This window comes from Anolis carolinensis, chromosome 2 (assembly GCF_035594765.1).
Source record: "Anolis carolinensis isolate JA03-04 chromosome 2, rAnoCar3.1.pri, whole genome shotgun sequence".
NCBI lineage: Eukaryota > Metazoa > Chordata > Lepidosauria > Squamata > Dactyloidae > Anolis > Anolis carolinensis.
The window spans coordinates 174554850-174582828 of record NC_085842.1 but is presented as its reverse complement, the minus strand read 5'-3'; the positions used below and the strand labels follow the sequence as shown (position 1 = coordinate 174582828).

Below are 27979 nucleotides of genomic sequence, written 5' to 3'. Positions count from 1 at the left end.
GCAGTCAATAGAAAATGGCATATGGGGATCCCATGGGTGTGTGTGGGGTGGGGATAAAGCCCCACGAGGTCTGAGGCAATGTGTGGGTGGTTTCTTGAGGAACAAGATGGTGCATAGTGATCAAACAAATGGGAAAGGAGGATGGAAATGGTTGTTGGGATTCCTTGAAAGCATTATTTATTATTTTTTATTTACAGTACAGTAGAGTCTCACTTATCCAACACTCATCCAACATTCTGGATTATCCAATGCATATTTGTAGTCAATGTTTTCAATACATCGTGATATATTGGTGCTAAATTCATAAATACAGTAATTGCAACATAATATTATTGAACTGCTTTTTCTGTCAAATTTGTTGTATAACATGATGTTTTGGTGTTTCATTTGTAAAATCATAACCCAATTTGATGTTTAATAGGCTTTTTCTTAATCCCTCCTTATTATCCAACATATTCACTTATCCAAGGTTCTGCTGGCCCGTTTATGTTGGATAAGTGAGACTCTACTGTATTTATATCCTGCCCTTCTCTCCCTGAAGGGGACTCAGGGGGGATCACAGAATACATATACGGCAAACATTCAATGCTGATTATAACAATGACAAAACAGACAACAAATAGAGGTATATATAGGCTTCCCATCTTTTGGCATCTTTGGAGGCTATGCTCAGTTCCAGCCACTGAAGGTGCTATTACTCTATCTCCCTGCCCAAGAGCTTTCTTTGTTCATAAACTTCCTCCTTTTTTCTGATTGAAATGCTGAGCCTAAATACCTCCCTACTTTAATGCAGTTCCTATTTATCTACTCACATTTGTTTTCGAACTGCTAGGTAGGCAGAAGCTGGGCTAAAGATCAGAAGTTCACCCTGACCCAGGCTTCAAACTCTCAACTTTCCGGCTGACAAGATTTATTGCAGTTTGGTGATTAACCTGTCAAAGCATCTGGAAAAAGGATTTGGCTGGTTTGATCCCTGAATGTTCTAGTATGGGAGAAAACACTACAATATTTTGTTGTTGGTCTTGTTTTCACTGTGCATAATAAGACCCCCCCCCCCCCATAACCATGGAATCAATATCCACAGTTTCAGTTACCCACACCTGGAGAAAAATAGTCTCCCAACATGAGTCTTTGTAATGCTTCCCATTAAGTTACCATAGATGTTACATGAAGAGACGCAGAATATTCCTATAGAGGATCTCTCTCTCTAGGAATCCATTGGACCGCCAGTGAAACACAATGGTATGCTAGGACACAAAGTCAGGTAGTTTAATAGCATTAGTAACTATTGTTCAGCTGGGTATACAGTGTTCCCTCACTTATCGCTGGGGTTAGGTTCCAGGACTACCCATAATAAGTGAAAATCTGCGAAGTAGGAATGCTATATTTATTTTAATATTTATACATTACTAGCTGTGCCCGGCCACGCATTGCCGTGGCGTTGTCTGGTGGTGTTGGTGAGAAATTGTTGAGGTAGTGGTGGTATTGAATGTCTGTTGTATGGTTGTCTTTATGTTTAGTATGCACACTGAAGTGGATTATATGGCAGTGTGGAGTCAAGATAATCCAGTTCAAAGCAGATAATATAAGATTATAAATGGGTTATATAGCTGTGTGGAAGGGCCTTGAGTCTACACTGCCATATAATCCAGTTCAGAGCAGATAATATAAAATTATAAATGGGTAATATAGCTGTGTGGAAGGGCCTTGAGTCTACACTGCCATATAATCCAGTTAAAATCTGATAATCTGTGGAAGAGACCTAAGTGAGGCTTAACTGTGCCTGTCCCCTGGGCTGAGTAGGTTGCTAGGAGACCAAGTGGGCGGAGCTTAGCCTTCAAACTGGCAGCAATTGGATAAAAACTATTATTCCTCTCCCTGTAATTAGAACTTTATTTTTCTTTTCTTTTTGTTATATCAACCTAGAGCCGTGAATGATGGGTTGTGTTGTCAAATTTCAAGGTTTGGGAGCCTGTAGTTTTGTCCTCTGCCCTGATGCCATCACTCTTTTATATATAGAGATTTTAGTAGTTATACACTATTTTAAGTCTTTATCAACTAATCGTGTGTTGATAAATCGCCACCTTCTCCTCCCGTTTCTGCTTTGGCTCCTTTCCTCTCCCTTCTCCTTCTACTTCCTCCCTTCCTTAGACTTCAAATTGTAATTTTTAATGATTTATAATAGTTTTTAAAGAGTTTATTGAAAAACCGCAAAACAGTGAACCACGAAGTAGTGAGGGAACACTGTACATCCTCCCCAGATATTTGGCGGTGGTGAGGAGTGGGGTCTTACTCTAAAGCTCTTTTCCCTATAAATGTAGAAGAAGTGTGGTCCACTTCTTTTCTTAATGCATGCTTCAGCCTGACCACTCAGCAGGCTGGACAATAAAGTGTGCATAAGGTGACAGAATGTGCTATTTCATCTCACACTGCAAGTGGGGGACTTGTTTTTTTTTTTTCCAATTTAAAATCCAATTGTTGCTAGTTACAATGTCTATATATTGCCCCCAGTATCAAAGGCATGCCTTTGGAAAGCAGATGCTAGGGAATGTGAGCTGGAGGGTGCTATTTTGCTATATCTTGCATGTGAGCTTCCAATGGACAGCTGGCTTGGTATACAGGGAAACAGGATGCCGGATCACATGGACCTCTGGTCTGATCCAACTTGCCTCTTTTTCTTTCCTTAACCCTCCCTTGCATTTAGAAAGTTAACCTGCTTAGAAAACGGGACACAGGGGAACAGCAACAAAAGGGCAAAACTAAAACCTTTCTTCCTGATGCACTACTTCTCTATTTGCAGGGAGTGAGTAGGTGGTATTTTAAGGAGTTCTAATTGTGAAAGCTATTGCCTGCCATTTGAAGTTCTACAGTCCTTCCTGACACCTAAGTCTATATCCCATGTTAACTGACTCCCTAATTCAGTGGTTCCCAACCTGTGGATCCCCAGGTATTTTGGCTTACAACTCCCAAAAATCCCAGCCAGTTTACCAGCTGTTTGGATTCCTGGGGAGTTGAAGGCCAGAACATCTGGGGACCCACAGGTTGAGAATCATTGGAGTAGGTGGTATTTCAAGGAGGGAACTATTCTATTTGTGAGAACTATTGCCTGACATTTGAAGTGCTACAGTCCTTCCTGATACCTCAGCCTATATCCCATGTTAACCAATTCCCTAAGTTCTTTATAGAGTCATCTGTGAAGAAGTCAAGGTTTTCACTCGTGAGGGATAATTTTAAAAGCGGTGGCTTAATAAGTAAGGCGCTTAGCTTTGCTTAGTGGACATCATTGGGGTGCCCTTGTTTTGGGGGGGGGGGGTGTTGACTAAAACATAGAAAAAAGGGAAAATTTGGAACATCATTTGTTAGGTAATATAAAGAAGTAGTGATTACTTTATTTTTCAAATGAACACTCAAAATGCAAGTTATAACCGATCGATGGTCAAATCTAACAACAGGTCTTAGCATGCAAGTGTTGGAGGTGAGCATGTTGTGCATTGTTGGGAAGTCCAGTATGCATTGGCAGGAATATGGTGTGTACAAGTTGCCTACTATAAATAGGGTAATCTAATTTAGATTTGTAATCTAATTTAGATTGTTTCTGATTTGTGTGACAAGCAGTTAATAACAGTGTCAAGTGCGATAAGTTTATAATTTTTTAATTAACACTGCTAACAAAAATGGAGTTGAACATTAGTACATTATTAGCAGTGTGTCAGGTCCTTACTTCTGATATAGGATTATTTTTACTGGTACAGTAGAGTCTCGCTTATCGAACATAAACAGGCTGGCAGAACGTTGGATAAGCGAATATGCTGGATAATAAAGAGAGATTAAGGAAAAGCCTATTAAACATCAAATTAAGCTATGATTTTACAAATTAAGCACCAAAACTTCACGTTATAGAACAAATTTGACAGAAAAAGTAGTTCAATACGCAGTAATGTTATGTTGTAATTACTGTATTTACGAATTTAGCACCAAAATATCATGATATATTGAAAACATTGACTACAAAAATGGCTTGGATTATCCAGAGGCTTGGATAAGCGAGGCTTGGATAAGTGAGATTCTACTGTATTTGTAATTTTTATTTTAATACTATCCTTTATTATCTTAATTTTCTGTGTGCAATGTGAATGTTACCAGAAAATTTTAAACTTCAAAGTGTCTTGTTTACAACAACATATTTCTTTACCATGTTGTAGAACATAAGTAGAAATATAGATATATAAAATGATGCAAATTTGTCATGGCATCTTTCTGTTTGTTTGCTTTAAAAAGGTAGATTTCCAGGGAGGCAGTGAGTATTTTTTTTCTGAAAAGGGGGCGGTAGGTCAAATAAGTTTGGGAACCTCTGGTTAAGACTGACTTCTTGTTCTCCAAAATTTTCCTCCTTTGCAGCATCAGTGTTCTTGTTGGAGCACCAAAAGACCACACAAACCAGCCAGACGTTACAGAGGGAGGTGCTGTTTACTACTGTCCCTGGCATCTTGGCCACAGCAGCTGTACACCCATTGAATTTGACAGCAGCAAAGGTAAGGGGAAATAGGTACTGACAGTGAGAGCCAACTGGCCAGTGGTCCAGATTTCTTCCCAAATTTGAAGTTTTGACTTCCAATTTCACTTCTAGTCTACACTTTCCATACTTCTTTCTTCCTATCTTGGAGTTCTTCTAATGTCATACCATTTTTAAACATAACTCAAACAGATGGGGTGTATTAATGATCCTGTAAATCAGGGGTTCTCAAACTTTTTCATCTGTGGACCCCTTTCTGAAGCAAAAGTTTATCGTGGAGCCCTAAGAAATGTTTCTATATTATATTATATATTATGTATATATATCAGGCATGGGCAAACTTTTTGACGCATTGTGTTTTGAAATTTGACAGTTTTTTTATTATGTCAGAAGCGACTTGAGAACAAACTGCAAGTCGCTTCTGGTGTGAGAGAATTGGCCGTCTACACAGAAGTTGCTCAGGGGACATCCGGATGTGTTAGCTGAGCTGGGAGGCTTCTGTCATGTCTCCACAAGCTAGAGCTGACAGATGGGAGCTCACCCCATCTTGCAGATTCAAACCCAACCTTCAGGTCAACAGTCCAGCCGGCACAAGGGTTTAACCCATTTGACAGATGGACCAGGGTGGTAACAGATGTATGGAGAGTGTTTGTGTGAACTCAATGAAAAAAACATGAACAAATTTGTATGCACACTGCATAGATATCATGTGTAGTGCAAAAAAAAAGGATAGAAAGGGCAATACATATTTAAAATTCAGAATTATGTTAACCAATATAGACATAACAGTATTTCAGTGAAAGACCCCAGGGGCCATCCAGTCCAACCCCCTTCTGCCATGCCTTTGTAGCAGTAGTAGTAGTAGTAGTAGTAGTAGTAGTAATACTAATAATAGCAGAAACCCCAGGGGTCATCCAGTTCAACTCCCTTCTCCCATGCAGGAAAAGAACAATTAAAGCAACCCCAGCATCTGGTCACCCAGCCTTTGTAATAATAGTAGTAGTAGTAATAATAATAATAATAATAATAATAATAATAATAATAGGAAAAGGAGTTCCTAATAGCGCAGCAGGTTAAACCGCTGAACTGCTGAACTTGCTGACCGAAAGGTTGGTGGTTTGAATCCAGGGAGCGGAATGAGCTCCCGCTGTTAGCCCCAGCTTCTGCCTACCTAGCAGTTAGAAAACATGCAAATGTGAGTAGATTAATAGATACCGCTCTGGCGAGAAGGTAACGGCTCTCCATGCAATCATGCCAGCCACATGACCTTGGAGGTGTCTACGGACAATGCCAACTCTTCGGCTTAAAAATGGAGATGAGCACCAAACCCCGGAGTCGGACATGACTAAATGTCAGGGGAAAACCTTTACCTTTGTCTAACAGTGATAGGAGCAACCTCATGGGCCTTGAGCGGTGGGAATGAAATAGGGTTTTGGAAGCAAGAAAGGGCTTTATGGAGTACACTTGAGAACCACTGCTGTGAGTCATTAGCTCCTGGAAATGGTGAGAAATGTAGTCCAGCACACTGGGAGGGTACTGGCTTGGAGATTGTGATGCCTACAAAAGATCACTTCTCTGTGTGACGACCCTGAAATGCCCTGTATTAATTTGGGAATATTTTTGTCCTTTCAAATGGGAAAAATACATATACACACAGACAACACTCTGACCCTCACAGATGTCTCCTCCTGGCTCCGAGAAGTGAGGACAGACCATGAAATCGAGCATTCAAGAGCATGGAGCCATGGTAGTTAAAGTGCCTCAGAGCTGACGTAACTCTGCAGTGTAAATACACTTGTAGTTCTGCCAATGGTCTGCTCTTAAAGCAAAAACATTGATAATTACCGACTGAGACCATGAGGCACTCTGTGTGGTGAGAAAAAGGAAAGGGTCCAGCCTCTTGCCTCTCCCACGTGCTTCAAGAGGGCCTGCGTCCTTGTCTGGCTGCCCTGGCATTGGGTTTCCCCTTCTTGGCTCCTGGCCGTAGACTTGGCTTGGACGGGACCCAGTGGAGTTGGGCCAGAGAGAGTTTCCTTGCGTCTACAGAGAGCAGAGATCACATTCCACTCTGAGAGCAGGATGGAGAGAGCTGGTGTTTTGTTCTGTCTGCATCTGTGTGACTGGGTTTTAGATGGCTGGTCCTGTGTCACTTCCTATGTTTTGACAGTCAAGACAACACAGAACCTTTCTTGGGCCAGCTCCTCTTTTAAAACCTCTCTGCAATCGAACATTGTATCTCTACACTTGGGGTGTGCTGTTTTTTCGTAAAGTTGCTCAGCACAAAAGAAATGCACTGTCTCAAGACTGAAATTGGATTAATTGCTTTGGGGATTCTTAAAACTTAATACGCATGCCTTGGAAGAAGGTTTTGGAACGTTTCAGCCAGAACAAACAAGAAAAACACGTTGGTGAAATGTTGGTTTTTAAAAAATCGTATGTAAAGTCCTCTTTTTTTATAGTTCTTGAAAGGTGGAGAATGGGGTAAGCTAAATGGGCTGAACATATTATAAGTGGAACCAGATGAAAATATGGAGAAACCTATTAGATAAAGAACTCGGTCCTTTTTCTTTCTTTTAAATAAAAATTTGTCTTAGCATGGGATTTTCTGCCCACCACTTCTTCCATTTGGTACTGTGAGATGCTTGCCTTTGATGGATGGGTCTTAAGTGCAGACATTTTAAATGGGTTTATTATAGGGTTTGTTTGCTTTTGGCAATATATATAGCGGGATTTTTTTTTTTGCTTTGTTATGGATGGGTGTCATTTGCTGTTTTACTTCAGACAGTAAAACATCCAGGAATTGACTGTGATTCTGAAAACGAACTGGATTCTCAAATTAGAGAAAAACATTCATTAATTGGATAAAGACACTGGATCAGTGGTTCTCAACCTGTGAGTCCCCAGATGTTTGGCCTACAACTCCTAGAAATCCCAACCAGTTTACCAGCTGTTTGGTTTTCTGGGAGTTGGAAGACCAAAACATCTGGGGATTCACAGATTGAGAACCACTGCACTGTATAAAGGTTTCTACCATGGAGATGTCTCATTTCATTTTCATTCAATTGTATTACTTTTTATGATGATCTTGTTAAGGAAGACAAGGTGGATATACAGTCATCCCTCCACATTGATAGTTTTGATCTTTGCAGATTTGAGCATTCATAGATTTGGTTTAAAACAATCTCCCTAGGAATCTCAAAGTCCTCTAATTGACTGTATAGCCAACTTCCTTCAGTTGTGCTGGAGGACCTAGAGATTTCTAGATAGAACACCTCTTGATGAATTTCTAAGTCCTAATTCTGGGAGCTGTAGGCCAAAACACCTGGGGATCTACAGGTTGCGAACCACTGATCTGAGTCCTCCAATGCAATTGTGTGGTCAGCTTCCAGTCATGCTGGAAGACCTAGGCATTTCTAAAGAACTATTCTCTCTCTTATCCATAGTTTTTCACTTTCACTGGGTGCTTTGAATGCGATTTCTTGCTTCTTAGCGGGGGTTGGACTGGATGGCCCATGAGGTCTCTTCCAACTCTACTATTCTATGATTCTATGATTCTAACCACAGGGAACCTGAAGGGTTGACTGTATACTTTCTCGCCTCTTGCCTTTTATTTTTTCACAAGGCATATGAGATAGGTTATGCCATGAGGGAATACTATCGTGTCCTTGAAAAGATGCTCTGTAACTAGATAAAATACTCTGATAAATACATTGGCCCCAGGTCATCTGGCAAGCTTCCCAGAAACAGGAGATTTAAAGAGCTGGGTACGTTTAACCTGTAGAAGAGAAGGTTGAGAGGAAACATAATCGCCATGTTAAATATCTGGACGGATGTCATTAGGAGGAGAGAGCAAGCTTCCCTGGAGAATAGAGACTTCATCAGATGGTTAAGGTTGCCCGTCCTATGACAGTTTCACCTCAGTTCAGGGACAGAGCCTGACAGATCCCATTAGACCAGTGGTTCCCAACCTGTGGGTCCCCAGATGTTTTGGTCTTCAACTCCCAGAAAGCCTAACAGCTGGTAAACTGGCTGGGATTTGTGGGAGTTGTAGGCCAAAGCACCTGGGGACCCACGGGTTGAGAACCACTGCATTAGATGATGTTGATGCACTTCCCGTGGAGCTCCATCCCTGAAGTGAGTTGAAACTGTCATAAGAGGCAACAGCAAGAACACGGTGTGTTCTCATCGAGAAGAACAGGGATGCCAGACAGGATGAGATAAGGGATGATGTGGGACATGGGACTATGAGTTCCTCATGCCGGATTCGCCATGATCCATGGCAAATCCCCCACAATTTTGACCTCAATATGATGAGGTCCTCAGACCCAGAGCAATGGGTTCAAATTACCGGAAAGGAGATTCTACTTGAACTTTAGGAGGAACTTCCTAACTGTAAGAGTTGTACAGCAGTAATATTTTCTGCCTCTGAGTCTGGTAGAAGATCCTTCTTTGGAGGCCTCCAAACAAAGGCCGGATAGCTATCTGTCGGGTGTGCTTTGATTGTGTTTTCCCTGCATGTCGAGATTGGATTGGATGGCCCTTGGGGTCTCTTCCAACTCTGATTCCATGGAGCCAGAACTTCCTACTCTTTCTTATAACACTGTAGTTTAAATCAGTGATTCTCAGCCTGGAGTCCCCAGATGTTTTTGGCCTACAACTCCCAGAAATCCCAGCCAGTTTACTAGCTGTTAGGATTTCTGGGAGTTGAAGGCCTAAAACTTCTGGGTACCCCAGATTGAGAACCACTGGTTTAAATCCTTGCAGTGGTTTGGAGCAACAGTGCAAACATATGGCAGCTCATGGTTTGCTTTACAGGCCCGTTCCACTAGGAACTAGCTATGGGTGTTAGGGTCCTGGACAAAGTGCACTCTGGTTAGCCCCCTTCATAATTGTTATGCCTTTTATAGTCTATCTGAGAGCAGAGTCTAGAGGTGGATACATATACATTTCCCATTAGGGATATTGGCATGGAAATTGGACATAACTTTTGTGCCTTTAATGAAGAGAAACCCTGAGCAAGAATTGCTTTTTACCTGATTTTCATGACTAGAAATGCATGCTTAAAAAAAGCTCCTTCTGCACAACTACTAAAGTTACAGGAGGAACCTTCTCTAGTTTTCACTCTGATAGCTGTTATTTCCTATAGCCTTCAATGGAATATGGAAATCCAGGACAGCCCTAAGCCTGAAAAGAGCCCATACTGCTTTCAAGCTACATGTCGTAGTGGAACATCAGTAATGGTTTGATGCTTATTGCCCATTCCCGTTTGCAGCAGTTGAAGAGCCATGGCACAATGCTATGGAAACATGAGAGTTATAGCTTTATAAAGATCATTAGCCATCTCTGCTCAACAATGCTTTGGGATTCTATAGCACTCAGTCATTGCAGTTAAAGGGACATCAAACTACATTAAGTCTATTATGTAGATGCACCCAGAGCTGGCCCTAGGCAATTTTCAAGTGTAAGCGAACAGAATTTTGGCGCCCCCTCCCCCCCCGCGCCGAACCAATCACTGAAAAATAAAAGCGTTGGATAAGCGAAAATGTTGGATAATAAGGAGGGATTATAGAAAAGCCTAATAAACATCAAATTACATTAAGATTTTACAAATTAAGCACCAAAACATCATGTTTTACAACAAATCAACAGAAAAAGCACCACAGGGGACTGCCTAATTCGCCTCACTGTTGGACCGCCTCTGGATGCACCCACTGATGTCCACAGCGAAGAACCATTGAGGAGTGTCCAAGGCTCCTGAGCTTGGCAGGTAGCAGTTACTACTGACAAATGACCCTGCTGAATTCAATACTTTTAATTACTAATGGACTGTGAAGCCTCATGAAGACCGTAAAACAATGAAATCTAACTTCATTCTTTTTGTGGTGTAACTATTTTAGTTACTTTCATAGGTATAGGAATGGATACCTTCACTGCTCAGGTATGTTTTATATCGTAGACTGGCATCTTGTAACTGTCTCCTTTTCTCTTTTAAATATAACCTCTCTCTCTCTCGCTATATATATACAAGTCTTAAATAACAAGAAAGTAAAGGGCTACTTTAGCAATGTAACTATAGCGGTAATTGACTGCATTAAGGGATCCTTATCACTACAATCTGGAACAGTAAACTTTTATTTTTTTGAATAGTGGTTTTCTGTATAACGCTGTAAAGTTTCCTGCATCACATATTTTTATAGCGTATAGACTGGGATAATCCAGGATGGTTATTGTGCATCTTCAACTAATTTCTGACTTTTCGTCACACTACCGTAGAGCTATCCCAGGATTTTTTTGGAAGGTCAGAGGGGAATCTATCATTGCCTTCCCCTGAAGCTGAGAGAGTGTGACTTGCCAATGGGTTTCCAAGGTTAAACTGGGATTCATACCCTGGTCTCCAGAGTCATAGTCCAACACTCAAACCACTATGCCAGACAAGGGCTTTATACATTTCTATTAACAAAACTAGGGGCTGTGGTGGCTCAGCAGGTTAAACTGCTAAGCTGCAAAACTTGCTGACCGGAAGGGGTGAGCTCCCATCGTTAGCCCCAGCTCTTGCCAACCTAGCAGTTCGAAAACATGCTAATGTGAGCAGATCAATAGGTACTGCTCAGTCAGGAAGGTAACGGCACTCCATGCAGTCATGCCGGCCACATGACCTTGGAGGTGTCTATGAACAACGCCGGCTCTTTGGTTTAGAAATGGAGAGGAGCACCCCCCCCCCCCGAGTCGGACTCAACTAGACCAATGTCAAGGGGAAACCTTTACCTTTACTATTAGTAAACTACATTTTTGGAGTGTTGTGTGGTTTTTTTCCCCTCCGGTTTTTTTTTTTTGTATATTTTGATATCTCCCTTCCCCATCAAATGGTAAAAGTAGACATTCTTGAGTTGTGAGGGGTAGAAGACAATGTGATATTGTATTTTTTTTTCTTTAAGTAAACCGGAAAGGAATTTTTGAATATTGATCACAGCACTCTTTTTGATTCTCTGAAGTCACAAACCGCAGCAATTATTTATTTTCTAGGCACTGATACAAATTAAATCAGGCAGATGGGGAAAATATCCATCTGGACCCATATTGTATTTTTGGAAGTCCCTTCGTGGAAAGAGCGTTGGAAAGGCCAGAATTCTCTAGAAATAGTTTGTAAGTTTACACCTGCTCTTGAGTAGCGGCCTGAGCTCATTGCCCAATGTTGTGGTTTTGAGGGAAAGAAAAATGGCTGTTGCAGGGATCCCGGGATGCACTGCAATATCCCATTGGATCCTTGCCCTGAGCAGCTGGGATATTTAGTGGCCTTGCCTAGAGCAGAGCCAGAAGGCTAGAGGTGCCTCTTCGGGTCTGGAGTGAAACCAAAGGCAACAATTTATAGCCTGAGATCTGGGCCAGCATTTCCCAAACTCCTGACAGCTGAGACGCTCACCCTCACCCCCTTCTAAATTCTGGTGGAGGACCATGTCTCAAAATATTTACTTTTAGAGTACGTTTATTTTTTTTCTGCATGAACTGCTAATTGGAAAAACCAGGGATGCCACAGGCTGACAGGACAGGTAATCCTGATCCAACTTGGAAGTGGAAGGGATCTGTTCTCACTTGTCATAAAGATGTGGCTAAATTTCCAAGACCCCTATGGGAGGCTGTGGCAAGGTCAGAGTAGGGTAGACCACTAATGTGCCCCGGAATGCAATTTGCAAATTGTCAATTAAGGCCGCACATAGGAGAAAAGCCAGCAGAGATGTGGAAAGTATCAAAAGTGTCTGAGGTGGTCTAATGGTTGGTTAGGAAAGCAGCACACAAAGTAATGTTACATGAGGCAGTGGTGTAATGATGCCAGGGTTCCCTTGAGCTAAGATCTGAGATTTTTTTATTATTATTATCGGGGACTTTGACACCATCCGCCACCCACACCTTGGACTCCCATGGTTACTTACTGAGTTTAGCTGCAATCCTCAACTATGCTGAAGACTATAAGCCTTCCATCATTTAAGTCAGGATTGTCAAACTGATTTTCATTGAGGGCCATATAAAGCTTATGGTTGTCTTCAAAGAACCGTTGAATTCATGGGTGGAGACTCTGTGAATAGGTAAAGGTAAAGGATTTCCCCTGACATTAAGTCCAGTCGTGTCTGACTCTGGGGGTTGGTGCTCATCTCAATTTCTAAGCCAAAGAGCCGGCATTGTAATTATTTCATATTACAGTAGAATCTCATTTATCCAACATTCGCTTATCCAATGTTCTGGATTATCCAATGCAATGTGCCTTTTAGTAGTCAATGTTTTTGTAGTCAATGTTTTAAATTCATTGTGATATTTTGGTGATAAATTTGTAAATACAGTAATTACTACATAGCATTACTGCGCCTTGAACTACTTCTTTGTGCTTAATTTGTATAATGATTACCTAATTTGATGTGTAATGGGCCTTTCCTGAATCCCTTCGTATTATCCAACATATTCACTTATCCAATGTTCTGCCGGCCTGTTTATGTTGGATAAGTGAGACTCTACTGTAGATTTCTAATCTTATATTATCTGCTTAGAACTGGATTATATGAGGCCCCTTCTGTATAAAATGCACACTGAAGTGGATTATATCTCAGTGTGGGCTCAAGATAATCCAGTTCAAAGCAGATAATACAAGATTATAAATGGGTTATATAGCTGTGTGGAAGGGCCTTGAGTCTACACTGCCATATAATCCAGTACATATCAGATAATCTATTTTATAGGCAGTGGGGAAGAAGCCTGGTTGAAGAGGCCCTGGGCTGAGTGGGTTGCTAGGAGACCAAGTGGGCAGAGCTTAACTTTCTAACTGGCAGCAGACCAAGTGGGCGGAGCTTAGCCTTCTAACGGGCAGCAATTGGATAAAAACAATTATTCCTCTCCCTCTAATTAGGACTTTATTTTTCTTTTCTTTTTGTTGTCAGAACCTAGGGGCAAGGATGGTGAGTTGTGCTGCCAGGTTTGGTGGTTCTGGGGCATTTAATTTAGTCGTTTAGTCCTAGGCTGTGATTCCATTACCTTTTTATATATATAGATATCTGTATAGGATTCGCAAAGACCTGCAAACATGTGAGGTGAAAATTCATATATAAAATAATGTATACATATAGATGCAGATATATAGGTACATTGAAATCTCTAGATATCTATATGTATATAGGATTTGCAAAGACCTGCAAACATATGAGGGAGAAATTCATATATAAAATTAATGTAGATGGATAGATAGATAGATACAAATATAAAGGTACATAAGGATTGCAAAGGCTTGCAGGGGGAAATGCCTATATATCTGTAGCAGAGATGAACAAATATTTCAGGAGAAAATGCTTTTATAAGATTGATGGGTATGTATATATATTCTTCTTCCTGACTTGCAAGGGCTTCTTTCCCTTTTCAAAACATTCCCTTGGTTAAGACGAGGGAGGCTTTGGAAAAGTAAACACTGATAAGGGAGGGTAAGATGAGAGATAAATATATCATAAATTGCAAGCAACAGCCTCCAGGCTCCACCAGCTTTACCTTGACACGATTATAAGCCGGGGGAGGCTTTATCAGCTCATAAATAAGGACTGAAAAACTCGGCTTATCTTCGAGTATATACAGTAATTGGTGGGGATGGAGAAAGTGAGATTTGCACCCCTGGTATTGGAGGTTTGAGAAATATTAATCCAAATCCATTGTGTGTTTTCTGCCCCACAGGATCCCGTGTGGAAGAGTTCAATGGGACACTGGAGCAAATGGAGTTTAAATCCTTGCAGTGGTTTGGAGCAACAGTGCGATCCCATGGCAGCTCCATATTGGTAAGTCTTGGCTTATGACATGCACATTATGGAGACAAGAGCCCTGAGTTTCTGAATGACTGCAATCAGTGACTGAAACCTGAGAATGGAGATGCATCAGCTTTGGTCATGAAAATGCTTCAGAGATAGTTGACATGGCAATAGCTACATTCTGCTAGCGCTCAGTGTGTATCTTGCACTGAGCTGTAGCCAAAGAACTTTAAGATTAGTGACAAAATTGGCGGAAAACACATCTTGGATAATCAAAGGACAAAACTGTTTGCAAAAAAAGAACCCTCTGAACTTGGGAGTCAAAATAACTGACTTTTCTCATCTGGAGAGTTTGGGTAAGGGTTATTGTTCTTTTTAAGTCTGGAGATTTTTAATGAAATGTCATTTAGTAAGTTAACTATTTGGATTACATTGTAGGAAAACTAAATAATTTTGAATTAAATAGCAGTGTCAATTACAGTGGCTCTGCTGACTTGAGGCATCTGGAAGCAGCAATCTCCAAAAGTTTCCAAAAGTAACATTTCCCTCTTTCTCATAGCTAAGACTAGTCTAATCTTCATTGAGAGGCCAGGCATCCCCTTTATTGTGGAAAACCTTGTTTGAGCTGCAGTTGCAACACTGACCCTTTGGTGGTTACCGCATATAAAGAACATTTGCAAAAAAACTGGTGCAACTTCAAAGAAAGTAAAGATTATAAGAATACTGTAGAGTTTCACTTATCCACCCTTTGCTTATCCAATGTTCTGTATTATCCAAGGAAGGAGAAGATGGGTGCACTGGATGTGTCCAGTGTGGTAGCTTAACCTTTTAAGGCATATTTGAGCTAGTTGTCATGAGTCTGCTTACATGTCATTTAGAAAGCAGTGCTCTCATGCCATGTCAGTGGATGTGTTATTAGACTACAGTTCCCATCAGTCTTGGCTAACATGTCAACGGTGGATCTGTCGCACTTGCAGACACTTGAATGTAGTCCATCTGTTACCTGGTAACTAGCCTCATATTGTTTGACTTTGGAGTTACGTGAGGCTGATCTGCTTCCAGTTGAGATATCTTTGGATCCAAATCCAAAAGGCTGGCGAGCCCTGGACATTTCACTTACCTAGCTGGTCTTTTTCCCCTAGGCCTGCGCTCCACTCTACAGTTGGCGAACAAATAAGGATGAACCTGAACGTGAGGTTGTGGGCACCTGCTACCTCTCAGTTAACAACTTTACCAAGTTTGTGGAATACGCACCTTGCCGCTCAGGTAACAATACATGAGATTGTATGTTTGGCATCAAATTGCTGCCTGAGTCTCCTTTGGGTTGAGAAGGGTGGGGTACAAGTGTGGGAAATAAATAAAATAAATAAATGTGTGGCGGGCTTTCTGGTTGCAGATGTTGAGTCCTGGCATATGTCCTAAACATCTTAAGGCATAATAACAGCATGTGCTTATTTCCCATGTTGTACTGTTTTGGGTTTCTCTATTCCATGGCTGTATTTCATTTGAGATTTACAATGGAGCCCCCAGTGGCACAATGGGTTAAACACTTGTGCCGGCAGGACTCCTGACTAAGAGGTCAGCAGTTCAAATCCGGGGAGCGGGGTGAGCTCCTGTCTGTCAGCCCCAGCTTCCTGTGCGGGGACATGAGAGAAGCCTCCCACAGGATGGTAAAACATCTGGAAGTCTCCAGGCAACGTCCTTCCAGACGGCCAATTCTCTCAGAAACGACTAGCACTTTCTCAGGTCACTCCTGACACACAAAAAGTGATCAGATTATTGTCTGTCCCAGGGGAAAATAGCTGAAGTTCTGTCCTGTTTCCATTCCTTTGCAACTGAAGATAAATTGTGTGCAAATGTATTATTTTCATTTATGGTTTTTCTCATAATATAGAATCTAAAGTGGTGTATAACATTTTAAAAACATGATGCAATTGGAAAGTGTTAGTATAAAAGTTAAAACACAATTAAACTAAATTTCTGTTTTTTTTAAAAACAAAAAACAAACATGTAACGAAATAATATAATAGAAACACTACAGTCTTCCTTCTGTTAAAAGTTTCATGTGCCGGGTATATTAAAATGTGTTTCTTTCAAATTAAAATGATTTTGTTGTTGAAGGCTTTCATGGCCAGGATCACAGGGTTGTTGTGTGTTTTCTGGGCAGTATGCCCATGTTCCAGAAGTATTCTCTCCTGACGTTTCTCCCACATCTATGGCAGGCATCCTCAGAGGTTGTGAGGTATATGGAGGCATATAAACCTTCCTTGTCTAGTTTCTCCATATACCTCACAACCTCTGAGGATGCCTGCCATAGATGTGGGTGAAGTGTCAGGAGAGAATACTTCTAGAACATGGCCATACTCCCTGGAAAACACACAACAACCCTAAAATGATTTCAATAATTATTTTATTTTATTTTATTTCTTTCTGTTCTTCCTTCTCTCAATCAGACTTGAACTCTGCCCGCGGACAAGGCTACTGTCAAAGTGGGTTTAGTGCTGAATTCACAAAGGTGAGTTTCCATCCCTTTTGGGAACAATAAGAGCATAACACTTCCAATATTTGCACACTTGAAACAGATCATGATCATTGGGTGAGGGGATGAAGATATGAATACAGAATTGTGTTATGGGCATGATCACACAGTAGTTGCTTGTGACCCTTGTTCATAGTAGAAAACTGTGGGAGCAAAAATCTTGGAAAAGTGATGGAAATATATTTGTTTGGTAGCAACTGCTTTAGTCCTGAAAGAGTCCCTATCAGCTAAATGTAAAGGTTTGCTAAATGCTAATTAATATTTGGCAAGAAGGTAGCATAGGCTGAATGCCACACTACTGCAAGCTGTTAGTTGCCCCCCAAAGAAACTCCTTAAACATGTCTATATCCATGTTACTCTGTCATATCAATCTAGTTCTGTGAGAGATGAACCTTTCCTCTTGAATTTTATTGTTAGCAGGTGGTGTGGCTTGCAGACCTACTTCCAAGCGGGGTTTGGTCTCCTTGTTTAATGCAATATAGTGGTTATGCAGCTCAAGGAAAGAACATGTTTCCAGTTTAACATAGGAATTCCTTCTCTGACAATCCTGTGAGCAAATGTACATATGACAGCTGTGGACATCTGGATTCCTGGCTTCAACCCAACATAGCAGCTCTTTTTACATCTTTCACCCTCCAGGACTCTTACTATCCCCGGCCTATAAGATCAATGGCAGCTTCTCTCAGCTTAATACCTTCCAAATACTTTGGAGTAAAACCATCACTCTTCTTCATCATTGAGCAATTGTGATAGGAGTTGTAATCCTAAAGACCTGGGAGGCACCAGGTTGGAGAAGGCTCATAAATGGATTGTGGCAGTGGTTCTCAACCTGTGGGTTCCCAGATGTTTTGGCCTTCTAACAGCTGGTAAACTAGCTTGGATTTCTGAGAGTTGTAGGCAAAATCACCTGGGGACCCACAGGGTGATAATCACTGGATTATGGGGATTGGACTATAGGGAAGGTGCTGGCCAAAGCCTCTGAAGGTCAGTAGATTGGCTTTCTTCAGATCCAGTATTTAGAACCCTTGATCAACTAAGGCATCTGTTGCATTATTGTGAGTTCATTTATCATTTCTTGACCCAACACAGCTCAGTGTCTCAACATGGCCATGGTACAAATGCATTAAATAATTAAGTATAATTCTTTGCAGGCTAAGTTAGAATCTACTTGATTAGATATTTTGGTGGGAGCTAACACTTTCTCCTGTCTCTGCAGACTGGACGTGTTCTTCTTGGTGGCCCTGGAAGCTATTTCTGGCAAGGTGAGCCATACTTCCCACCCTACCCATCTTCCATCCCACTGCTTTTTCACCATCACTGATTAGGACTAGGCATTTTCTTGGACATAGAAGACAAAGGCAGACAAGCCTATGCCAAACCAGATTGCTTTCTCCATAAATTCTTTCAGAGATTATCATGGAAGGGTTCTCATGGACCACTGAGTCCAAGCCCCTGCTCAGTGCAGAATCTCCAGCTAGAGCAGTGGTTCTCAACCTGTGGGTCCCCAGGTGTTTAACCTACAACTCCCAGAAATCCCAGCCAATTTACCAACTGTTAGGATTTCTGGGAATTGAAGGCCAAAACATCTTGGGACCCATAGGTTGAGAACAACTGAGCTAGAGCAACCCCAGAATGCAGTTATCCAGCCCCTTTTTGAAAACAACCAGGGAAGGAGACCCCACCAACACCAACCAAAAATTGATTTTATTGCTGAAACACTATTTTTGTCAATAATGTGTATAGACCTAAGCCTCAGAACAGAAAGGAGAAAGAAAGTCTTAATTTTAGCCATTTAAGAGCTGGTTTTGACATTCAGCTGAATTCTGGTGAAAGTTCCCTTGGACCGTACTGGAGTAACTTGCTGGAATGTTTCCCGGGAGGAAAAAATATCTGTTCTTGGAACTGCAGTAGGTGGATTGTAGACCACCAGCATAATTCACAGAGAAAGGATGTAGAAACTTTGACCCTCCAGATGTTTAGGCCGTCACTAGATCCATGTGACATGGCCAGGGATAAGGGAGAAATGTTCACCATCTGTGACATAGAGTCTGCTCTTCATTTATGATCACGTAGCTCAGTGTTTCTCAAATTCTGCTCCTCCAGATGTTTTGAACTTCAACTCCCAGAAATCCCAGCCAGCTTACCAGCTATTAGTAATTCTGAGCACTAAAGTCCAAAACATCTGGAGGAGCAGAGTTTGAGAAACACTGATCTAGCTGGCTACTGTAAAAGGCAAAATTGTGAATTAAATGGGTCATGGTCTGATAATCCACCAAGGCAATTCTCAATTTCTTGGTGAAGATTAATATTTGCTAGAGTTGGGCCCAAATCCTGTTTCATCTGTTTCTTTCATGGTTTTGTACCATTCCATCCATTTGGATGGCACAGAACAGTATAACCCCCTCCGGAATGAAAGAAACAGTGAAACGAAAAAAGGAGGCACAGTAGCCATTTGGTCAACTGATTTTTGGTGTTCGACTGTAGGCCCTGCGAGCCTGGCCTACGAGCCATCAAGCGCTCAATGATTCATAGGCCCGGCAGGCAGGACCTACAGCTGAGCGCTGGGCCCGCTTGGATGTAGGCCCTGGCTAGTAGTCCTTGGCGCTTTGCCACCCAAAGCCCGAAAAAATATTTGCTTTTTTTCAGACCTTGGACGGAAAAGTCAATTTGTATAGGCGCCCAGAGGGAAAATACTAATATTTGCTGCTATTTGGCACAGATTAGTCTACCTTAACTATTCAAAGATCTTAAGTATACTTCATAATTATATGAAACTAAAAAGTATAGGGGGTCGCGGTGGCGCAGCAAGTTAAATCACTAAGCTACAACACTTGCTGACCGGAAGATCAGCTATTTGAATCTATGGAACAGGGTTAGCTCTTGCTGTTAGCCCCAGCTTCTGCCAACCTAGCAGTTCGAAAACATGCAAACGTGAGTAGATCAATAGGTGCCATTTTGGCGGGAAGATAACAATGCTCCATGGAGTCATGCCGGCCACATGACGTAGGAGGCGTCCACGAACAATGCCGACTCTTCGGCTTAGAAATTGAGATAACCACCAACCCCCAGAGTCGAACACAAGTAGACTTAATGTCAAGGGAAACCTTTACCTTTTAAAAAGTGTCCTTTGCAAACTTGAAAACACTCACCTTTTGTGCAGAAAACTAGCATATCAGAAGCTAGCATGGTCTTGTTTTTGCTACATATGGCTATTTCCCCCCAAAAGGATGAGGTTTCAAATATTGAGTCAACAGTTCCTATTTCACATCACAAAGTGGATGGGTCTTTGTATATGTATGTAGCTATCAGTCATGTGTATTGGTATAGAGGAACAATATTCAGTTATTTTTTCCCTCTCGCATTGTATAGCACTGCAGATAATCAAATCATACACCAGGCATTGGGACTATAAAGCAACAAAGTGAACAATAATCCACTAGAACACAGTGCCATTCTGATGGCACCCCTACTGTTTCTCTGTGCCCGGCAAATGTTAATTAAGGGTTCTATTTTTGATTCTAAAGCTCCTAATTAAAAGTGTCTGGGGAAAGCAGGGCCTCAAGTGGATGAACTATATTGGATGTAGCCGGCACTTCTGATATTTTGTAGCTGCTGGCGAGTGCACGGTTTGCCCTCTGTGCACACACGTACTGCATCCACAGCCTGAAAATATTTGGAATAAAAATTCTATGGATCTTGATTTTTCCGCACACCAAGAACTATACTGATGTGTTGCCATACCCTGTTGTAGATAACCACCATTTCAGAGATCCTCAAGCTCTCTCCAGCTCTTGTTTGACTCATTCACCAGTTCATATAAAGTTGTCAAATTTATACACCAGTGTATATAATGGGACATCCGCATGCACATGTTTTGGTGTATCATGTTTTAATATTTATATATTTTAAATTGGATTGTAACACTTTTAATGTTAGTCTCTTTGAGTCTCTTCATGGACAGAAAAAGTGGGATATAAAGAAACATAACCATAATCATAATAATCCCAGCAGGTACCAAAGATGTGCTATAAATCATCATCATCATCATCATCATCATCATCATCATCATCATCATCATCATCATCATCATCATTTAATTACTTATTAATCGCCCTCCATCCAAGATGCTCTAGGCGATTTACAAGATAAAATTGTAAATGAACAAATAAATGAACCTGGAGATTATGGGAATATAAATCTTCGTGATCTTCCTTCAGATCTCAATTGACATCTGACTGATGTTCTGCATTCCCACAATTATATTATGAAACTTCTAAGTTTCATTCCCATCTTGGGGATAGGCTTTTTGATTGATTTGTTTTAATGTTTACAACCTCCCTTCTTCACGAGGTAGCATATCTGCTCTCTATAATATCATTGCTAATCCTCATAAACCCCATGAGGTTGGTTATGTGCACCACTAGTATATGAATGTAATGACCAAGTAATAGGGCAGAGTGAGGCTTAGGTAGCAAATAGATTAAAGCAGTGGTTCTCAAACGTCCCCAGATGTTTTGGCCTTCAACTCCCAGAAATCCTAACAGCTGGTAAACTGGCTGGGATTTCTGGAAATTGTAGGCCAAACCACCTGGGGACCCACAGGTTGAGAACCACTGATTTAGGGTGTCATGAAAGGGTAGCAAACCTGCTACTTAATTTTCTCTTGTTATGTTTTTAGTGCAGATATGAAAAGAGATTCTTGGGAAGTTCACTGTCTTAATAACATGGCTGTCTTTCAACGTACAGTACCTGACCTTGACTATAGGGATGTACTTCGCTGCTCCATTGCAAATGGAAAAATATCTTGGACCAGACTTGTTAGCTGACAAGTTCAACAAGGAGCCCCCATCCCCGATATGATACTCTAATCACTGCACCACACCTTTTCTTCAGGCCAGGTGCTATCGGCAACACAAGATGCCATTGAAAACTCCTACGATCCTGAATATTTAGTCCTAGACGTTAGAGGACAACTTGAGACCCGACAGACTCATCAAAATGCTGACGACAGTTACCTTGGTGAGTATTGGAGAGCAGGGAGAAACCCGTCCTACAGTAGTACTTTATTTCCTGCTGCTGGTTGATTTTATGTATTTTGTGCTTCATGGTTGGAAATCCTAATTTCCATCCATGGAAATTGGGGCCGGGCTGTGGCGCAGCTGGCTAGTAACCAGCTGCTATAAATCACACTACAAAGCCCGGGTCGGGTTAAGCCTCCGACCATTAATAGCCCCGGCTTGCTGTTGACCTATGCAGCCCCGAAAGACAGTTGCATCTGTCAATTAAGGAAATTTAGGGACGCTTTATGCGGGAGGCTAATTTACAACACCATAAAACTGCCAGCAAAACACGAGGAAAGGAATGAGGAAGTACAGCCACTACTGGACGGTGAAGCAACAGCTCCCCCTGTGGCCAGAATCGTGAAGCTGGAAAAATGTTAAAAATGCCTCTGAGTCTGTCTAATGTATGTTGTTTGTCTGTTGGCATTGAATGTTTGCCATATATGTGTTCATTGTAATCTGCCCTGAGTCCCCTTCGGGGTGAGAAGGGCGGAATATAAATACTGCAAATAAATAAATAAATAAATAAATAAATCCAAGCTGTAGGCTCTGTGAAAATGGGATTAACTTTCTGGACCTGGGTTTTTTTTTGTCTTACTTCATCCTTAGATATTTCCATAGTATGATCCGGTAGTATGGAGCTCTCAAGTTATTAATTGTACTGTGTCTCCCTTTACCAGCATAACTAATGATGAGAAACAATGGGAGTTGTATTTCAGCAGTAGCTGGTGCTCCACAAGTTGTTCACACATGATTGTATAATAAATGCCTAATTTTTTTCTTGTTTTCAAATATCTATAATAATTGCTCCTCACATATATAACACAACTTTTCCTTTTCTCGAAGATGAGATAACTTTTTTTATTGTTAACCTCTCCCCCCCCCCCCATATTGTGAACGACAAGGCATCTTTATTTATACATCTCAACTGTTCATTCTCATTGTTGTCCTAAGAATTACAAAGTCATAGTGGCAATTTAGATGTGTTGAAATTTCATCTCTGCAAAAACCTTTGCTGCTATTTACACTGGAGTTAAAGAACCCTCAACTTGGGAGCCAATAGGGAGTGCCAATGTTGGCATGGAATTCAAAATATGAAATGCATGGCCAGAGTTCGGGAGATGACTCAGACTTGATGTGAGCTGAAATAAGTGTATAGCCTCTGATTATTTTGGGATTCTTGATGAATTCACTCATCATTCCAGGGAAAGTGGTCATGGAAGCGGTGACAAGAGTTCACAAATAGCAAGCATGGTGGCCCAAAAATAGTCCCCTGTGGTCAGGAAAGATACCATCAATGCCCTGGAACACCCTTTTCTGCTACGATAGTTATGATCTCAGGGTCATCTGCTCTGAAATGTTTCTGAAACTTTTCTGTGGTTTTACTGTTATTTTACTCTAGTTAGAGCAAATTTCTTACCTTGGTGGTGAGAAAAGGAGGCGTGTGACTATACACCAGAGTACAATTCTGAAGCCTCTCAAAGATCTCCTTTTCCTAAGTTGCTGTGAGTTTTCCGGGCTGTGCGACCATGTTCCAGAGCATTCTTTCCTGACGTTTTGCCCACATCTATGACAGGCATCCTCAGAGGTCGTGAGGTCTGTAGGAAACTAGGAAAATGGGATTTATATATCTGGAAAATCCAGATTGCAAAAAAGAACTTTTGTCTGTTTGAGGCAAGTGTGAATGTTGCAATTGATCACCTTGATTAGCATTTAATGGCCTTGCAGATTCAAAGCCTGGCTGCTTCCTGCCTGAGGGTATACTTTGTTGAGTGAAACATCAGGAGAGAATGCTTCTGGAACATGGTCATTCAGCCTGGAAAACTCACAGCAACCTAGTGATTTCAGCCAAGAAAGCCTTTGACAACACATCCCCTTTCCCACTTTTCAAAGTTTAGTTTTTTCAAAGGAAAATTATGCTGATTTTTGGGCAATTTATTCGACTGAGAATCACCCGCAAAAGCAGTCATTTATACCCTCCAAAGTCTGTCAAGCCTCCTTCTCCAAAAGCCAGAAAACTTAAATGTAACACTGTGGCCCACCAGGGCAGTGAGAGGGGTAACTTTGGAAGGAGAGATGACCATCCTCTGTCTTGGAGTAACTTTTCCAGGAAAAAGTGTTGATTTGCCCTGACATTTTAAGAGAACCATAAAGACAGCCCTGGACACAGTGACTTATTCTGGTTACTGCAAAGGGAGGGGTCTTTTGTCTTAGAGATATCCAATCTATGGTCCAAATGCTACCCAGTTAGCTTTATGAGACTTATACCAACCTAGTGTATGCAAAGCATGTCGGGAAATGACGATAGGCCATGATAAGTGTATCATACTATCATTTTTATTTTCTTTCTAGGTTACTCTGTGGCTGTTGGCGAATTCAGCGGTGATTCCACTGAAGGTACTAATGGGCTTAATGATGGCAAATGGTGATGATTATGGGGCTGATATATGTGAAGAGGTGATGCCTAGGCTGCACCAGAAATGGATGAATCCACTATATTCTAAATAGGTTATATGCATTAGATTTACAAAATTGTATGTTGCAAATAGAGGCCATGGTGGCTCATTGGGTTAAACCACTAAGCTGCAGACCTTGCTGACCGGAAGGTTGGTGGTTCAAATTCGCAGGATGGGGTGAGCTCCTGTTGTGTTAGCCCCAGCTTCTGCTGATCTAGCAGTTGGAAAATATGCAAGTGCGAGTAGATCAATAGGTATCACTCTGTTGGGAAGGTAATGATGTTCCATGCAGTCATAGAATCATAAAATCATAGAGTTGGAAGAGACCTAATGAGCTATCCAGTCCAACCCCCTGCAAGAAGCAGGAAAATCACATTCAAAGCACCCCTGACAGATACGCATCCAGCCTCTGCTTAAAAGCCTCCAAAGAAGGAGCTTCCACCGGTCATGCTTAGCCACATGACCTAGGAGGCATCTATCTTCAGCTTAGAAATGGAGATGAGCACCACCCCTCAAAGTCAGAATCGACTAGACCAGGGCCGTAGCCAGAAAAAAATTTCGGGGGGGGGGGGGGGTTGAACCCCTAGCACATACCCCTCCCCGCTACAAACCTGTCAATATCTGCTTGAGATAGTGCCTGGAGGGACTCTTAATGTTTTGCATCTCATAGACTTAGCATGGGGATTTAGTTAACCAGTTAAAATTCATGAGTAAATGAGATTTTTTTTATAACTTGAAAAATTTCGGGGGGGGGGGGGGTTTGAACCCCTAACCCCCCCCCCCCCCCCCCTCGCTACAGGCCTGGACTAGACTTAATATCAAGGGGAAACCTTTACCTCTACTTTACTATGTTACAAATGAATTTAACTTTTTCTGTTGGAGACAATGAAAAGAAAATTAGGGTTCATAATGGGGCAGTACTTGGTGAATACATGAAATTACCAACCATGTACTATTGATCTAGTTTCTCTATGGCAGTTGTTCTCAACCTGTGGGTCCCCAGATGTTTTGGCCATCAACTCCCAGAAATCCTAACAACTGGTAAACTGGCTGGGATTTCTGGGAGTTGTAGGCCAAAACATCAGGGGACCCACAGATTGAGAACCACTGCTCCATGGACATATTTTGCATGTATATGGATTAGTAAAGTGTTATGTTAGCTTTTCTTCAGTAAAGGCTCTAAAGCTGTTCTGTACTCTCTGTGTTGTATATTACTGTATATTCCGTTTTTGCAGCAGTAAATATCACCATCGCTTCTGTTGCTGAACATGTCTTTTTCTCCCTTCCAGATTTTGTGGCTGGTGTTCCCAAAGGAAATTTGACATATGGATATGTAAGAACTATACCTGTGTCTTTCCTCCCTCAATACTTCCCTGTTTTGTGTATTTTAAATATCTGTTATATTCCTTGTAAATTCATATCCATTGCTGGGGCTATGTCTGTTTTTTTATCCCTTTGTAAAGTTAAAATTAATGATTGGGTGAAACAGATGTGAAATTTAACAAGTGATGCAGGTAGGCTGCCGGGAGTAACTTTATTTTGTGCTGCACACTGGGTTACTCAAGGATGATTAAACTGGCATTTAGAAATGCCAAGTAACTTATGTTTTATGGAAGACAGCCTGAGATTTGTTAATCTTCTTAACCAACACCTATTTTCATTACAATCTTTGAGTCATGTTTTCCTTGCAAGGGAATACAATGAGGCTTTCTCAATGGCTGATTCACAATAGGGAAAAGACCTATTTTGGAAACCAATCCTGAATCAAAACTGAACATTTTCCAAACAAGTATTACCTTCCCCAGTTAATGTAGACAATAGTTGTGTTGGCCTGGGAATGATAGGAACTGTTTTGGATCCAGTACGTCCTCTGTATCTGTGGGATCAGGATCCATGGTTTTATTTATCACCTCAAACAAAAAAAAATCCTTTCTAGACAAGTTCTAGATCGTCCAGCACATCTCTTTTTTTTAATATTATCTTTATAGTGAATTTTCCTAGGGGTATACATACAGGGACTGGGGAATGATAAAAACATATAAAATAAACAACATATGTGTGCCTGTGTCATCAAAATAAAAGTTGACATGTCACATAATGCTTCCATAGGAACAATCATATGAGAAGATGAAAGAAGAAGTAAAAAAAAAAAGGGGGGGGGGCAAAAATAGCAGGGGAGAAAGAATAGGGAGAAGAGCAGAAAGAAAGAAAAAATAGAATAAAGCAAGATAGTTAAAATGACCTCCAGTCCATTCCACAGGGATAATAAATATAATTTAATCTTTCTGCTTCTTTCTAAACTTGCTACCTTCTCCGCCCTTATTTATTTATTTATTTATTTATTTATTTATTTATTTACAGCATTTATATTCCGCCCTTCTCACCCCGAAGGGGACTCAGGGCGGATCACATTACACATATAGGCAAACATTCAATGCCTTGACATAGAACAAAGACAAGACAAATGCAGGCTCCGAGCTGGCCTCGAACTCATGACCTCTTGGTCAGAGTAATTGGTCTCAGCTGGCTGCTCTCCAGCTTGCGCCACAGCCCGCCCTTATACCATCTATTCTTTAATCCTCTTAAGTATTTTGGGACCAGATATCCTTCATTTTAATAGGGTTCACTATTATACCTGGTTTTGCATGTCTACACAAAATCTGGGAATGTATCCCCTGCAGATCCGTGGGTGGTACAGTAAATAAAACTTATTTTGTATTACAGATTTTTCCAAATATATTATATTTAAAACAAACATATCCTCCCTGACATAGAATCTTAGAGTTGGAAGAGATCTCGTGGATCATCCAGTCCAAGCCCCTGCTAGGAAGTAGGAAAATTTCATTCAAAGCACCCCCGACAGATGGCCATCCAGCCTCTGCTTAAAAGCCTCCAAAGAAGGAGCCTCCACCACACTCCAGGGCAGAGAGTTCCACTGCTGAACAGCTCTCACAGTGAGGAAGTTCTTCTTAATGTTCGAGTGGAATCTCCTTTCCTGTAGTGTGAAGCTGTGCCGTAATGTTAACGGTAAGGTTGTGCATTTGGGTTTGGTATATGTATTTATCCAAGTCCACATCCAGCAGGAGCTATGTCTGATCATAGCCAGACAGCCAAGTAAAGTATTAGAAGCAATGCATTTAGATTTCCTATTGCTGTGTGCATGATGGAGAGCATCATGATATATGAAAATCCTTTGTCCTGCAAGGAGATGGAGATACCTTTGGCAGCACTGGTTAGTTCTAGCTGTTCTTCTGCTCTCATGGTTCACCATGGTTGGAGCTCTTTCTGCCACAGAATGAATGAATTGGCCCAGTTGTCAATATGTACGAGTATAAACTGAAATGCACCAGATCTTGTTTGATCTTGAAAGCTATGCAGAATTGGATAGGAGACCGCCAACAAGTGCCAGGTTCTGTAAGGAAGAAAATGGCAAAACCACCTCCTTGCCTAAGAAAGTAATTCATACGGTCATCATAGGTCAACAGGCAACTTAGAGTCCTTTACTCACACAAGTAAGACATTGTCTCAAACATTTCTACAACAACACTATATCTTCCCCATTCGCCACAAATGTGACATTTCTGAGCTGCCCGTTTATTGTTGACACCATGGTTGCTATAATAACCAACACATTTTTG

General features: G+C 41.3%; 1 protein-coding gene across 1 annotated transcript in view; it reads left to right on the top strand.

Annotated features, from left to right (window-relative positions):
- The window catches only part of itga5 (integrin subunit alpha 5), a 119632-nt gene that overhangs the window by 44341 nt on the left and 47312 nt on the right, over positions 1 to 27979 (top strand). Inside the window, exons 2-9 of the mRNA XM_003224434.4 lie at positions 4399 to 4532; positions 14216 to 14316; positions 15429 to 15552; positions 16740 to 16801; positions 18042 to 18087; positions 21719 to 21844; positions 24238 to 24282; positions 25631 to 25674. Coding sequence (XP_003224482.1) covers positions 4399 to 4532; positions 14216 to 14316; positions 15429 to 15552; positions 16740 to 16801; positions 18042 to 18087; positions 21719 to 21844; positions 24238 to 24282; positions 25631 to 25674 — 682 coding nt within the window. The remainder of the gene's footprint in view (positions 1 to 4398; positions 4533 to 14215; positions 14317 to 15428; positions 15553 to 16739; positions 16802 to 18041; positions 18088 to 21718; positions 21845 to 24237; positions 24283 to 25630; positions 25675 to 27979) is intronic.